This window comes from Hemiscyllium ocellatum, chromosome 32, assembly GCF_020745735.1.
Source record: "Hemiscyllium ocellatum isolate sHemOce1 chromosome 32, sHemOce1.pat.X.cur, whole genome shotgun sequence".
Taxonomy (NCBI): Eukaryota; Metazoa; Chordata; class Chondrichthyes; order Orectolobiformes; family Hemiscylliidae; genus Hemiscyllium; species Hemiscyllium ocellatum.
Genome location: NC_083432.1, coordinates 34,348,350 through 34,365,143, shown reverse-complemented (window position 1 = coordinate 34,365,143; position 16,794 = coordinate 34,348,350). Strand labels below are relative to the sequence as shown.

The following is a 16,794-nucleotide window of genomic DNA, read 5'->3' as shown; positions in this document are numbered from 1 at the left end:
TATTGAACAATTAAAGTCCTAACCTTCAAGTTTGTCGGGAACCACAGATGCATCGTCACTGTAAGGTCTCAGCTGTTTCTCATATGAAAAGCCTGGAATGTACAGAAGCAACATTAGCAATTTCGTTATTGCCTGCCTCAATCCAATGCCTTGCCAATCTGATTTTAATATTAAAAGCTGATAGGAGATAATTAACTTCAGGGACTGACGGATGGTGGAAGCAATGTGGTGAGGATAGAGTTAAGGTATCACAATGGCGGAGCCGAGTTATGCTGACTACAGGTTTGAAAGGAGTGAGAATTGCCTTAGCACCATTCACCAAGATGTCCTATGTACACAACAGCTTAGAATCTCAAAGGAGTGAGACTTAACAACTGGCAGTCCTCAAAAGTATTTGCAAGTGTCTTTCATTGATGTAATCTGTGACTACTTGCTAATTTACAACAAACTATATCTAATTAGTAAGAGACTCATCTACTTTGAACCAGGAAGTGTTTTTCTCCATCATGCTTGACCAAGCAGGCCTTAGTTTCCTACACTTAAAGAGGATGATGATGACAATTACCTTCATCATGAATAGCAAATTATACACAGTGTAGTGAGCTGCAACATCCAGATGATAATGTCAACATTTGAGTCATGAGTTCCACTACCATACAGCAGGTTTAAATTGTTCTACAACTTTGAAATATTGATTGATAACTGCCCAACTACTTGCTGTGCTCAAAACATTCCCTGGCATGGAAATAGATGGACTTTATGAAGTAGTTCTCAGAATGTTAGTAATGTTCCTCTTGGTATGTTTACATTTCCAAGGGGGAACAACTTGACTAAAGTGCAAACAATTCTTTAAGACAAGAGCCTAGATTGCTGAATGGAAGTTGTAAATTGCCTTTGTCTCAGTTCAGATCAGAGTTTTCCTCTACCATAATTGTTTTAGTGTGTACTTCAAAATGTCATTCACATGTCTAGATATTAACCTTTGAACCTATATTCTTTATATTTACTTAATAATTACATGATTATTAATATGATTTGATTAGATTCTCTACAGTATGGAAACGGGCCCTTCAGCCCAACAAGTCCACACTGACACTCCAAAAAGAGTAACCCATCCTGACCCATTCTCCTATCCTAACTACTGCACCTATCACTACGGGCAATTTAGCGTGGCCAATTCACCTAACCTGCACATCATTGGACTGTGGGAGGAAACCGGAGTACCCAGAGGAAACCCACACAGACACAGGGAGGATGTGCAAACTCCACACAGGCAGTCGCCCGGCTCTGTGAGGCAGCAGTGCTAACCACTGAGCCACCGTGCCGCCCACTTTTTTTTCCAAAGCACAATGGATTAGCAATTCATTGCCTTAACCTCTCGGCCACCTCGTAGCCCCCATGATTTATTCTCTCATTTTCTGATTTCTTTTGAACTTAACATACAGCCATGGTCAGATCATGGTTGGTCTGCACCTCAACTCTGTTTATCTTTGTTCCATATCCTTTGACGCAAGAAACTCAGTGATCTCAACCTTCAAAAGTTTCAGTTAACACCAGTATCCATCCTCTCTTCCTCAAGTTATCTAGATTGCTACCATGCTTTTTGCAAGAAGAAATGCTTTCTGACTCCCCTCCCAAAAAAGGAGGAATTCTAATTTGAGTACATCCCTCTCTCCAAAGTCCCCAGTCACTGGTGTTATCCAGTTGAATATAGCAGCAGAGTAAAGGTGTTTCAAATAGCAAGGAATACATATTCTGTTTCCACTGATTGAGATAAACTTCTCTTGTATTAGTGTCAGCCATTTTATTTAAATCACAGTTGAACACCCAGGTTTAGCCTCTCATTCAGAGAACAGTGCTGCTAGCCATGTAAAACAAACAAAGTCAGGATTAATAGATATTAAAAAATACAAAGAAACATTTTCCATTGCAATCATAAACTGTACTATTAATAAACACAGGTGTTACCTCAGGAGCTCAGTAAATTAGCAACTTGCAGTTATATAATATCATTTAACTGTAATTAATTACCAAATAACATTCCAAGAATCTGATGCAAATAGCAGGAGGTGAATTCTAAATGTCCACTAGGATGCGTTCACAAAACTGGCCATATTAAATCTCTGCAAAATTGTAGACAAGCCAGTTAATTGACAGAGGACCTTTAATCACAATTGGTTCTACAAAAACAAACACCTAACTTATCTTCCATTTTGTGTTTGCAATGATCTTCTGGTGAATAGTAACCCACCACCCTTGCACGTAACGAGTCATTGCATTTAGCTGGCAGTAAGACATTTCAGGTAACAAGATAAAAATTTCAGGAGCTGATTAATGGGCAGGAAACTTGAACCAGTGGGTGAGATGGCTTGGGGGCAGGTGAAGAACAACTGCAGGTTAATGAAGGTTAGCATCAGCTTTGGAAGGAAAGCAGAAATCCTCTTGGGAGAGGAAGTAGAGGTGGAAGTTCAGGGAGGTTTGCAAGAGGAGCATGGAGGGAAAAAAAGGTAGCAAGGGACTAAGGCAGGAAATTGACTGGTCTCTTGGCATTTTAGTAGCATCCTCAGAGAGGTCACTCAGGGTCATGTAGACAAAACTAAGTGGAAACAATTTTGAACATACCAACAACTACCTCACTACCATCAGCTGTTTCTTCAGTTGTCCAAAAGGTGGTGCAGTACCTTTATTCAAAGCAACTGCAAAGAACATTGTTCTTTATTCCTGGCATATTGTCACAAAATGTTGTAGAAGTTTTTTTAAACTGAAATAATGGCAGGAGGTTGAGGAAGCTCTCAATGCACTGAGACAATTGAAAGGTAAATGACAAATGGTTAACCTTTCAAAAGTGTCATCTGTTTGCTGTTAGGTTCAGCAATGTTTCCAATTTGTCCAAATATAGCCAATACATACACGTGCTAGAAACGTACAAAAAACCCTAAACAGGACTAACACAATAACTTCCAGTGGTTTTACAACACATTTCTAAATATTTGGTTTCTCATGTAATTGATGGAACAAGATTTGCACAGGTTTCAAGAGGAGCAAAGAACTTACCTAACCCCAGAATCATGGCACTGCCAAATCCTGAGGTCACCAGTTTGTTGAAAATTTCAGTAGCCTAACCTGGCATTTTTAAAAAAAAAGTAACCCTCCCTAAATTCCCCAAAATATATGTAAACAAGAACTGGTTACCACCTCAAAACAAAATAAAAATGCCCAGGTATCTATCAAATGTATGTGTCTACTAATAAAGCAAATCTGGAAGCAAAGACAGGTTTGGGTACATCATTGGAAACCCCTAAGCAGCAATGTTTAAACACCTTTGTATACAGTGGAAGCTTGATTTGTTTGCTTTTAATTTTACAAATTGCAACTGTTCCAGTTTGAGCAACAGCATATGCTGATGGATGAATTGCAAATTAAAAATTAACTCAGTTTTATTTGGGTATAGGTGACTTCATTCATAAACCTAGATTACTGCTGTCCATTTGTAGTAGACAGGCAGGAGGCTAGAAGAACATGGCAAGCCAGGCAGCATCTGGAGGTGGAGAAGCTGATGTTTCAGGTGTAACCCTTCTTCAGGACTGGAGTTGGGTGTGGGGGAAGCCACAGATAAAAGGGGGAGGTGGGGGCAGGGTGGTGAAGTGCGGATAGGTGAAGACAGGTAGAGGGTATGACCTGGTTGGTCAATGGGAGGAATGAATTCTGTAAGTGGCAGGGAGGCATGGAAGGGATGGAGTGTGTCTGGGAGGGTGTTGGAGGATGGGAAGGGAGGTTATTTAAAATTGGAGGACTCAATGTTCGTTCTCTGCACTGTAGGCTGCCCAGGTGGAAGATGAAGTGTTGATCCTCCACTTTCCGGTTTGGTTCATTGTGGCATGGTCATATTGGAAAGGGAGTGGGAAAGGGAATTGAAATGAGTGATGACGGGGAGTTCAGGTCAGTTCCTGTGGGCCCAGCTGCGATGCTTGGTGTCCCGTTCCATAAGTTTACGTTTTGTCTCCCAGTATAGAAAAGACCACCTTGGGAGCATTTGATGCAGTAAACTAGGTTGGAAGAGAGGTAGGTTTACCTGTCTCACCTGGAAGGACTGTTTGGGGCCCTGGATGGAGGTGAGGGGGGGTGGTGTATCAGCAGGTTTTGCATCTTTTCTGTTGCAGGGGAAGGTACCTGAGGGTATGGGGAGTGGGGGGAAAGGGAAAGGGGGGTGGGTCAGTGGGGAAAGTGGCACAAACCAAGAACTGTCGAAGGGAATACTCCTTGCGGAAGGCAGAGAGGGGTGGGGGAGGGAAAGATGTTCTTGGTGGTGAAGTCTAGTTGAATTTGGCCGAAGTGTTGAAGGATGATGCTTTGGCTATGGAGTGGTAAGTGAGGACAAGGGGGACTCTGTCTTTATTGAGTTAGGAGGGGGTGGTTTAGAGCAGTGGAATGGGAAATGCAGGTGGTGCGGTGGAGGGCTGTCTGGATGACAAAGGGGGGAAAAGCACATTGTTCAAAATAGATGGACATCTGGGATGCTCGCGAGTGGAGTGTCCTCTTGTCCGAGCAGATGCGGCGGAGGCAGAACAATTGGGATAATTAGATGGAGTTCTTGCAGGATACTGGGTGGGAGGAGGTGTTGTCCAGGTAATTAGGCAAGAGACCTCAGACCCATGATATGTTCCTCTTACTCAATATGATCATAGCTGAAGTCCCTGACTCCTTCACGTGCAGAAGTGTGTCCAGCTGCAGCTCTTGTTAGGCCACATGACAGCTCTGGAGCTGCGGATGGACTCACTTTGGAGCATACGTGATGCTGAGGTGGTCATGGATAGCACCTTTAGTGAATTGGTCTCACTGCAGAGTAGGACTGCTGAGGGAGAAAGGGAATGGATGATCAAAAGACAGAGAAAAAGCAGGAAGGCAGTGCAAATGTCCCCTGCAGTCATCTCCCTCCAAAACAAGTATACCATTCTTGGATATTGGGGGAGATGGTTCATCAGGGGAAGGCAGCACTAGCCAGGTTCATGGCATCGTGACTGGGTTTGCTGTACAGAAGGGTGGGAAAAACAGTGGAAGGTCTATAAGCAAAAGGGATTCAATTCTAAGGGGAGTAGGTAGGCAATTCGGTGGTCGAAAATGAGACTCCTGAATGGTATGTTGCCTCCCAGGTGCATGGGTTAGGGATGTCTCAGATCGGCTGTAGGACATTCTGAAGGGGGAGGGTGAACAGCCAGCTGACTTGGTGCATTTAGGCACCATTGATATCAGTAAAAAAAAGCAGAATTTAGGGAGTTTAGAACCAAGTTAAAAACTAGGACCTTAGAGGTAGTAATCTCAGGATTGCTACTAATACCATGTGCTATTCAGAGTAGAAATAAAAGAATAGGCAGAACAGAAATGAAAGAATAGGCATGGTTTCAGAGATGGTGCAAGAGGGAGGGGCTCAGATTTTTGGGACATTGGGACCAGTTCTGCGAGAGATGAGACTATTACAAATTGGATGGTCTACATCTGGAACCAGTGTCCTTCGGGGTGCTTTTGCTAATGCTGTTGGGAGGATTTAAGCTAATGTGACTGGCGAATGGGAACCAAAACAATCAGGAGGTAGTAACTGTAGGGAACTAGATCACGATGTCAGCGTGACTAAGGGGAAAGAATAGGCAGGGAGCAGATGATGAATGCAAAGCAACTGGTGGTCTGAGGTGCATTTGTTTTAATGCAAGAAGTGTAGTATATAAGGCAGATGAACTTAGGGTTTGGATTAGTACCTGGGTGTATGAAGTTATTGCTATTACTGAGACTTGGTTGAGGGAAGGGCATGATTGGCAACTAAATATCCAGGATATCAATGCTTCAGGTGGGCATAGAGAGGGAGATAAAAGGAGTGGAGGAGTTGCATAACTGGTCAAAGAGGATACCACAGCTGTGCTGAAGGACAGCAATATGGAGGACTAGGCAGTGAGGAGATATGGGCACAGCTCAGAAATAGGAAGGGTGCGGTAACAATGTTGGAGTTGTGCTACAGGCCTCCCAACAGCAAGTGTGAGGTAGAGGTACAAATGTGTAGAAAAATCACAAAGATGTAGAAGCAACAGGGTGGGTGGTGACAGGAGATTTTAATTTTCCCAACATTGATTGCGATTCATGTAATGTTGGAGGATTGGATGGAGCAGAATTTGTAAGGAGCATCCAGGAGGGCTTTCTTGAGCAGTATGTAAACAGTCCAACTCGGGAAGGGGCCATATTGGACCTAGTGCTGGGGAATGAGCTCTGTCAGGTGACCGAAGTTTCAGTAGGGGATTACTTTAGGAATGGTGATCACAGTTCCATAAGTTTTAGAATACTCATGGGTAAAGATGAGCGTGGTCCTAAAGGAAGAGTGCTACATTGGGGGAAGGCCAACTATACTAAAACTCGGCAGGAGCTGGAGAATGTAGATTGGGAACAGCTGTTAGAAGGTAAATCCTCATTTGATATGTGGGAGGCTTTTAAAGAGAGGTTGATTAGAGTACAGGAGAGACATGTTCCCGTGAAAATGAGGGATAGAAATGGCAAGATTAGGGAACCATGGACGACAGGTGAAATTGCGAGACTAGGTAAGAAGAAAAAGGAAGCATACATAAGGTCTAGGCGACTGAAAATAGACGACGCTTTGGAAGAATATCAGGAATGCAGGATGAATCTGAAATGTGGTATTAGGAGGGCTAAAAGGGGTCATGAAATATCTTTAACAAACAGGGTTAAGGACAAGCCTAAAACCTTTTATTAATATGTTAGGAGCAAAAGGACAACTGGAGAAAGGGTTGGCCCACTCATGGACAAAGGAGGAAAGTTATTTGTGGAGTCAGAGAAAATGGGTGAGATTCTTAACGTGTACTTTATATCGGTATTCACCGAGGAGGGGGACATGGCCAATGTTGAGGTAAGGGATAGGTCTTTAATTACTCGAGGTCAAGTTGGCATAAGGAGGGAGTAAGTGTTGGGTATTCTAAAAGGCATTAAGGTGGACAAGTCCTCAGGTCCAGATGGGATCTATCCCAAGTTTTTGAGGGAAGAGAGAAAGAAATAGCTGGGGTCTTAACAGATACCTTTGCAGCATCCTTGAACACAGGTAAAATCCTGGATGACTGGAAAATTGCTAATGCTATCTCCTAGTTCAAGAAGGGTAGCAGGGATAATCCAGATAATTATGGACTGGTGAGCCTGACGTCAGTGGTAGAGATGCTGCCAGAGAAGATACTGAGGGATAGAATCTATTCCCTTTTGGAAGAAAATGGGCTTATCAGTGATAGGCAGCATGGTTTTTGTGCTGGGAAGGTAATGTCTTACCAGTTTAATAGAATTTTTTGAGGAAGTGACAAAGTTGATTGATGAGGGAAGGGTTGTAGATGTCACATACATGGACTTCAGTAAGATGTTTGAGAAAGTTCCCCATGGTAGATTGATGGAGAAAGTGAAGTCACATGGCGTCCAAGATGTACTAGCTAGATGGATGGAGAACTGGCTGGGCAACAGGAGACAGAGAGTAATAGTGGAAGGGAGTTTCCCAAAATGGACAACTGTGACCAGTGGTGTTCCACAGGGATCCGTGCTAGGACCATTGGTGTTTGGGATATACATAAATGATCTGGAAGGTATAAGTGATCTGATTAGCAAGTTTGCAGATGACACTCATTAGTGGAGTCGCAGATAGTGAAGGGGACTGCCAGAGAATGTAGCAGAATATAGCTAGGTTGGAGAGTTGGGCAGAGAAATGGCAGATGGAGTTTAACCTGGGCAAATGTGAGGTGTTGCATTTTGGAAGTTCCAATTCTAGAGTAAACTATACGGTAAGTGAAAAAACCCTGGCGAAAATTGACATCCACCTGGGTGTTCAGGTCCATTGTACCCTGAAGGTGGCAACGCAGGTCAATAGACTGGTCAAGAAAGCATACGGCATGCTCTCCTTCCTCAGACGGGGTATTGAGTACAAGAGTTTGCAGATCATGTTACAATTGTAAAAGACTTTGGTTCGGCCACCTTTGTAATACTGCGTACAGTTCTGGTCACCACATTACCAAAAGGATGTGGATGCATTGGAGAGGGTGCAGAGGACATTCATCAGGATGTTGCCTGATAATGGAGGGTGCTAGCTATAAAGGCAGGTTGAGTAGATTAGGATTATTTGCATTAGAAAGATGGAGGTGGGGGGGGGGGGGTGGGGGACTGACTGAGGTCTACGAAATCATAAGAGGTATAGATAGGGTGGATAACAAGAAGCTTTTTCCCCAGAGTGGGGGCTCAGTTACTCGGGCTCACAGGTTCAAAGTGAGAGGGGGAAAAGTTTAAGGGAGATGCATGGAAAGCTCTTCATGCAGAGGGTGGGTGCCTGGAACACGTTGCCAGCGGAGGTGGTTGAGGCAGGCACAATAGAGTCATTTAAGATGTATCTAGACAGATATATGAATGGAGAAGAAACAAAGGGATACAGATCCTTAGAAAATGGATGGCAGGTTTAGAAAGAGAATCTGGGTCAGCACAGGCTTGGAGGGCTGAAGGGCCTGTTCCTGTGCTGTAATGTTCTTTGTTTTTATGCGAGTCTGTTGGCTTTTAGTAAAGGTCCATCTGGAGACTGTCACTGGAAATGGAAATGGTGAGGTCAAGAAAGGGGAGTGAGGTGTCCAACTTGGACCAAGTCAATTTGAGGACGGGGTGGACGCTGTGGGTGAAGTCAATGAACTCCTCCAGTTCAACCTGTGTGTAGAAGGCTACACCAATGCAGTCATCGATGCATCGGTGGAAAAATTGGGGCACAGTGCCCGTGTAAGTACTGAAGTGGGACTGTTCAATATGGTCAACAAAGAGGCAGGTGTAACTGTGCCAATCTGGGCGCCCATGGCCACCCCTTGATTTGAAGGAAATGGAAGGAGTTGAAGGAAAAGTTGTTGAGGGTGAGGATCAGTTCAGCAAGGCAGGGAGGGCATTGTTGGAGAGGGATTGGATGGGTCTGTTGGAGTGAAAGAAGCGGTGGGGTGTAGATGGGAAGTGCCTGAATGAAGGGCGAGAGGATGGAGTTGAGATGGACAAGAGGAGCATGCAGAGATGATGGGTTGACTGAGTATTTGGGCTTGGGGGGCAGATAGAACAGGGCTGTAGGGGGCTGGGGTTTATATGTTTGGAGGTAGTGGAGGGGAGATCACCGGAGGCAACGAGAGCACGGACAGTGGGGGTGATTATGGCCTGATATTGTGGGGTTGTTGTGCAAGGGGAAGGTAGGACATGGTGTCGGAGAGTTGGTGTTTGACTTCTCCAGACTACCGCTGCCCTGCCTTTATGAGCGGGTTTGATGGTGAACTGGGGGTTGTTGCAGAGTGAGTGGAGTACTGCATATTGAGGAGGCAAGGTTGGAGTTGCTGAGGGGGGTGGAGAAATTGAGATGGCCGATATCACTTCAGCAGTCTGCAATGAAGAGCGTACAAGGCCATCGGGTGGTGACCAAGTGAAAGATGAAGGTAAGAGTCAAGAGAAGAGGTCATCTGAGGGAGGTTGGGAGTATTTGTCGAAAACGAAGGCACAGGAGGTCGCAGAAGAAGAGCTCTACCTCGTGGTGGGTCTGGAATTCATCGTGATGGGGACGGAGGGGTACGAACATTTACCCTTTCCTGAAGACAAAACGTTCAGCCTCAGAGTGCGAGGTCAGGGGGATACATACCATTCGTAGAACCACTGCATTGAAATGGCACTGAAGGAGACCTTTCAGCCCATTATGCCTTTGCCAGTTGAATTACCTAGGACCTTTTCCCTATCGTCCCGAACATCACATCTACCCAAATAATCATGCAACACCCAACTGGGGAGCAAAGCCTGGGGACTTTTGACTATTCAGCAATGGATATCCATTAGGATCACAGTCCATGAGACAGGAGACTGTGCTATAATAGACTATCAAATTCCTACTGGACACTCTCAGGTCATGGTTGATAGAAAAATTGAAGTATTAATACTTAAAGCAGTCATGCTTTGTTGCTTGTGCATAATTATTAACCTTAATGCCTTGACAAAAATGCATAAATGGCATCAAGTGTCGGATTGCCTGTGAATAAGTGCGAGGTAAGCAGGCTACCTTACAGACACAGTCCCAAACGGGTCTCAAAACGCCCGGTGCTGGTGATAGCTCAGCTTCCTGGACAGACACAGGCTTCTGGAATTGCCCAATCCTCAAGGAAATCAAGCCTGATTAAGACTACCCCTTTTACAGGCTGGTTTTGTTATTCAGTGCAAGCATCAGCCAGCTGCAGAGCAGCAGTAAGAGGTTATACAACCACACTCCCATTCTGCAAGCTTGATGATTTGGCGCTTTTTGATAACAGATTGGGGTGGCTTTTTGCTGTGGATTAACCAGCAGGAACAAGACTGAGACAGTTTCAAGGTGAACCTACATTTTATTCCAACAGTGACATCTTGACTCAACCCTGAACCAGTGGCACTGTTTCAGCTGGCAATTGCCAAAGGTTAATATTTGTTAAGAAGTAGATCAGCTTGGACTATATAACTTGGAGGTTCCATAAACTAAGGAAAGTCTTGACATGTGGCATCTTTATGAACCCATCTCGAGCTATGCTGCACCATGTTTTTTTTGCAGAGACTCATTCAGATAGTAATGCATAATGCAATAGCTGTAACCTCTGATTAGAATACATCAGCATCACAATGTGGCAGTTCTCCAAAGAGACTTAGACATTCTGCCAACAGAGTCTATTCTTTGTCATAAAATGGTCAAGCATGAGCTGAGTGTAGAGCAAAGAGTTATTCAACTGCAAATTGAGGAAAACAGATATGAAAAGGTGTACTGAAATGATGATTCAATGTTTTAAGATGATAAGGTGACAAGGATTCCCTCCCTGCAAAAGGATAGTCAATCTGTGAAATTCCTTACCACTGCCAAGGCAGTGTCGTTAAGTTGATTCAAGACTGAGATAGACATTTTTAATCAGTAAGTGAGCCAAGTGTTATGAAGAGAAGGCAGGAAAGGTAGAGTTGAGGATTATGAGATCAGCCATGATTTCACTGAATGGCAGTGCAGATCTGATGGACAAAATGGCTTTAGGGGGCATATAAAGGAGACCCTAGAGGTTCAGTTCGTAAATACACCATTCAGAATAACCTGTACAGAGTTAACTGGTGAACAGCAGCAGCTCGCATTGACTTTGGGACAGAGGAGATCTAGTAAAGGTACAGTCTCTGTTCCAAATTTCTGGTGATTGTACCTATAACCAAAAAAAAAGGAAAGTCAAGTTTGGCTTCTTAAAATCATCCCTCAGCAGGTAGTCAGCCAATCACTTTCAAATTGGTGCTAGAAAAATAACCTGGCTATTAAACACTTCGGAACTCCTTCAAAAAAGGAGGGAAGATGATTGGAAAACCTTAATTTCTGCACTCAACTTGCGATAGAAATTATTATACTTCTTCAACAAAGGAACTGACTGAAAACTATTCAGGAAGGAAAAAACAATGAAAAGAAAATCCATGAGTAAATTGAAAGCTAATCAGGAGATTCATCATATCACTGTCTATTTGCTTTACAAACAGAATTTGCAAATCCTTATTCAATTATATATTGAAACCACTTACTTTAACAATCCACTGTCTTAAAATGTTAGAACAAAGAGAAGTGTAAGGTCATTAGACAATAACATTGCTTCAATCAATGGGAATGTACAGGACTAGAAAAGTTCTTGGCAGTCCATCTGGTTGACTCCAGTACATATGTATTTAGGACTACAAGGCATACACTACCAACTTGGTACAATGTCATTTCACAAAGTAGCATTCTGATCTGGAGAAGTTAATATCCTGAAAGAACTTGCATTTTTACAGAACTTTTACCTTCAAGGTTGCTGGACTGAGTTGCATAACCTTCACTGGGCACATACATAGAAGGACAGCCAGGAATATCTAGGAGAAAAAAAAAAGGGAAAAAAAATACATTACCAGTTATGCGGTGGAGTCCTTTCTTTCCACAAGTTTATCACAGATATGAGTAACTTTAAACAGGTCTACTATAACAGATTGATCAATATGTTGCATCCCTAAGAGGACTGTATGGAAGCTATTTCATTCAAATTAGTCCAAAAACAAAATAAATATAACATCATGCATCAAAAGAATTATCTAACTGCAAAAAAAAAGAATTTAAAAAGTTACTTTAGTGTAAGATGTAAATTGCATGTATTCTACGTACTAAAATTCCAATCTACTCCAAAAGGTTTATGATACAACTCAACCAATTTGAGATTTTTCAGCCATAATAAAAGGTAACATGTTCATGTTTTTTTGCTTCCCAGGGTAAGAGAGCCCAACAGCTAGAGGGCACAGGTTTAAGTTGAGAAGGGAAAGATATGTAGATATCTAAGAATCAACATTTTCATGCAGAGGGCGGTGTGTATATGGAATGAGCTGACAGAGGAAGTGGTGGAGGCTGGTACAATTACAACATTTAAAAGGCATCTGAATGGGTATGTGGATAGAAAGGGTTTAAGAGGGATATGAGCCAAATGCTGGCAAATGGGACTAGATTAATTTAGAATATCCAGTTGGCATGGACGAGTTGGACCAAAGGGTCTGTTTCTGTGATGTCAAAGGTTATGACTATTGAAACTGCTCAAGCTCAGCTTCGAAACTGAAGTGTTTAATCACGTGTAAAATCATCACAGGACATAACTCCTTATACTAATGCTTGATGCCCAACCCTCTATCCTGTTGATAAGGCAGAACAACAACCACCTAACCAATACCCACAAGCTTGCTGGATTTGGAACCATGGACATAGTCGCATTACACAACTGCAAGACAACTAAACATTGGGATCATACACATTAGGATCATGCTGCACTCGGGAATCAGTCAAAAGTTTGAATGTTCTGAAAAAGAGAAAAAAATTGCTCCCATCCTGAGTGTAAACTGGCCAATGGAACAATTATCTCTTTCTATTCCCCAGATACTAACACCTTGTCATCATTTTTGTTTTACATTTATCCATTCCTGGATTTTTCTGATGTTTTATTTGTGTCAAAAGCACACAAGAATTTAAATTTAATTTCAGCTAGCTATGACAGTAAGTACAAACTGTACTGACCAAAAATGTTTTCAATGTGAACTGATCTGTATTAGCTCCAGCAAGAGGGGTTTTTAGAATGGACTTCAATGTCCGGTTAAGAAATGGGAAAATTAAATCAAGACTTGTCCAATTATTGGCCAGTGACCCACACATGCATTATTGTGATGCCTCATGAAAATGAGCAGCTTGTAATCATTCAATATCTAGTCCCATATGATGAACAGGGAAGGGTCCTAGTCTGAATGACTTGTAGAAGGTTAACCCAACAAAATCAACAGGTCCCCGAGGTAGGTGGGTAAATGTTAGCAGAAACAAGCAGGTAGGAGGGAGATGACATAATCGCATTTAAAACAAAGTGCCGGAGAAACCCAGCAGGTCTGGAATCAGCAGAGGATACAGAGAAAAACAGTTACTGTGAAGGCTAACATGACTCTTCTTCAGAGGTTCATGTTTTCTGAAAAATTGTCACAGGCTCAAAACATCACCTGTTTCTCCCTCTCCACTAATGTTTCCAGATCCGTGGAATTCCTCCAGCACTTTTGTTTTTATTTCAAACCCCCAGCATGCGCCACATTTTGCTTTTATTATTAGAAGTATTTTGTATTTGTTGAATAAACCAAATAAAAACATCTCTGGTGTTATCATTATCCATTTTAAATGGTTTCCTAAAAGTACTGCTCCAGAATTAAACTTTAAAACATTAAAAATAGTCTTAAATCAGTGTAAGAAATGCTGAATGACTAATTTGTCCGTCGTCATTCAATAGTAGCAAACTTACGCCAAGTCAGATATTCAGGGCTGCGAGCTCTTGGCAGACAATGTGATGCAGCACTGAAAGAGAGTTGCCATTTTTCAGAGGAAAGCATTAAGGCATCTCTTCTTATTAGTGGATGCATAAGATTCCATGTCACTTTGCAGAATATTATTGACGTTCTGCCAGACTCCCGGCTGAAATTTACTCCTCAAGTAAAAGATTTTATTTGGTCATTATTGCCTTACTGTTCGAGAGACTTTGATGCCACCTTTCCCTCTATTCCAAACGTGACTAAAATTACTTCTCCTAGGTTGTGAAGTGTTTTGATCAGAGTGGTGTTGGAAAAACACAGCAGATCAGGCAGCATCCGAGGAGCAGGAAAATCGTCATTTCAGGCAAAAGCCCTTCATCAGGAGTGCTCCAACACCACTCTGATCTAAACTCTGGTTTCCAGCATCTGCAGTCCTCACTTTTGCCTGTGAAGTGTTTGGCCCATGATTACTTAGCACCATTTCCAGAGTCAAAGTCAAATTCAGTTAATTCAACAAAAAGCGGGAACAAAGAGTCAGTGTCACTATTGGTGACTTGTGTAAAGGCTTCAGCAATCTGGAGCATCCTTATAACGATGCCATGGAGCTGCACATCACTGCGAACACAAAGCGTGGAATTAGAAAAATGAGAGCACACAAGGGCAAACCTCGTAATGAGCAGACAAAGATACATCGTGCTTACCAATGGTAACTATACATCAGAGCCTAGTGTACCTGGGATGACCATGAAAAGCAGTGTGTTGGAGCAATGGATAATAAAAGGTGTTACTTTGAAGTCTACATCTGAAGACAATTCTTGAATTGGCCTTTTCAGTCAGTCTGACTCAAACCCAAAACTGTATCAAGCCATGGGACAGAAGAGTGACCATCAAACTCCCAGTATGCTGATACAACCAATTGGTTCATCAATGTCCTTTAAAAGAATGAAAACATGCTGCCTTACCATCATCTGGCTTTCGCATGTGACTCCACACCCACAGCAACATCAACTCTTAATGCCCTCCAAAATTACCGAGTAAGATGTTGTCTGAAAGCATTAATACTTGATTGGGTGCACTAAGCACCATCCACAGTGTTGATGTCATAGGCACTTGGTCAGGGTAAAGAAGGAGCTTGAAGGGGGACAGACTTGAGGTTTGTGTACTCCCAATAGTTTATGTAGTAAAGTAGGTCAAATTCATGCAATCTGTAAATAGTTGCAGTAATATCATGAAGTCCCCAGTGTTTAATCTGCAAGACTCCTCTCAAGAGCAACTAGTAACAGACAATAATTGCTGATCTTATCAGACTTATGTCATGTGAAATTTAAAATAAAACATCTATCAGGTGAGAAAGTACATTTAAATACAATTGGGTATGTTTTATGGGTCCACATAAGAGCTTCAACCGCAGCACTACATTTGCTAATGTGCAAATTCTGCTAATGATTTCTCAACTGTGAAATTAATGATCAGAGAATCCTTTTCAGCATTGGCCCCAATATGCTCTGACTGCAGGCAGTAAACTACGAAAGTCTCAATTTATTCCCCTCCCATTTTACTCCTTTTCCTTCTTGGCTCCTGCAGGCAATGATGTTGTAAACAACTTGGTGCCACTAGACACCTTGAGCTTGCAGCACTAAAATGTGAACGTTGGTGAATTGTATTGAGCTGGCTGGGTATGGGCATGGGCAAGAGAAAGAGAAAGGGGAACGTGCTCATGCATTCCAATGGATAATAACCAGAAGCTGAAATGAACGCATGCTTAAATGCAGTATTCACTAGGCAGAGGTTAAGGTCATTGTGATGTAGCTAATTAATTTGAGTGACGCAGACACAATGATATTCCTGATTGACATCAGTTTTCCAAATAGTGATCAAACCTCAGATAATCGTAGTCTAGGAGACACAGTAGCAATTACTGCTCATACTTCCCATTTGAGGAATTGGAATACACAGCAATGAACAAAATAAATCCTTGCAATCATTAAAGGGTTAATTAAGCTGGGAAAATGAAGCCAGTCTCTGGCTAAATCGGGTGTACAAACAGTTTATGTATCCATCAACCCAGACCATAAAAGGGAATCTATTCAATACAAAAGGTCGCACAATAGGAAATTCCCCTCTAATAGCTCACCATTCATCATGATTTTTTTTCCACTAAAGGCACAAGACTGACCACAAATCAAACAAAAAAAAAAGGAAATATCCTGTGCTGGATTGCAGAGAGAATTTGTAGATCATTATAATAAATAATGGGTATTGAGATAGAATTGTAGAGCATTGCAGCTTAGTCATCACATAACTATACCACCGGGCTCTTTAATAAAAGCTTGGGAGGCATTCCATCTGCACAATTCTCTCATATGATCGCAGCAAGGGTTCCAGAATTGGTCTCATCACCCCATGACTCAGGAAGGTAAAAACACTGATGTCTGTTTCTATTTTGGGAACATAGGAGGGAGGGGGAAAAGATGACTGTTAAAAGTGGTTTTGCCTTTCAAACAATAAAACAACGTAGCACATGCATTAAACAAAGCACATGAGCCCAAGTTTATCCTGGTTATAAGCTAGTTTGCCAGACCACCACATTAGAGTGGCAGAAATTGGTCCATATGATGAGGCTTTCCCCCTCCACCATGACACACCAAACACTGCCAATGGCATGACACATTTTGCAATGGTGCATTCCTAAAAACATAGACAGGGATGAGCCAATAATTCATATGGATGAAGAATGCTTCTCCTTTCCTGGTCCATGTTGATGCAGCTGTTGTCAGATGAGCAGCAGTTTGCATTCGGTAACTACCAATTAAATTTCAAGGCAGAAGACTGGTCATTATCCAGTCAACAGCTGGATAGACTACAATGTCTGACATATTGTCAGGCAAGGGGACATCCAAGCTTATCCAAACACACATGCACACTTTTCCC

General features: G+C 42.4%; 1 protein-coding gene across 1 annotated transcript in view; it reads right to left on the bottom strand.

The window, feature by feature from the left end:
* Positions 1 to 16,794, bottom strand: part of etv4 (ETS variant transcription factor 4) — a 114,410-nt gene that overhangs the window by 30,664 nt on the left and 66,952 nt on the right. The window contains exons 9-10 of the mRNA XM_060849106.1: positions 11,848 to 11,916; positions 24 to 92 (exon numbers count right to left, since the gene is read on the bottom strand). Of these exons, the coding sequence (XP_060705089.1) occupies positions 24 to 92; positions 11,848 to 11,916 (138 nt within the window). The remainder of the gene's footprint in view (positions 1 to 23; positions 93 to 11,847; positions 11,917 to 16,794) is intronic.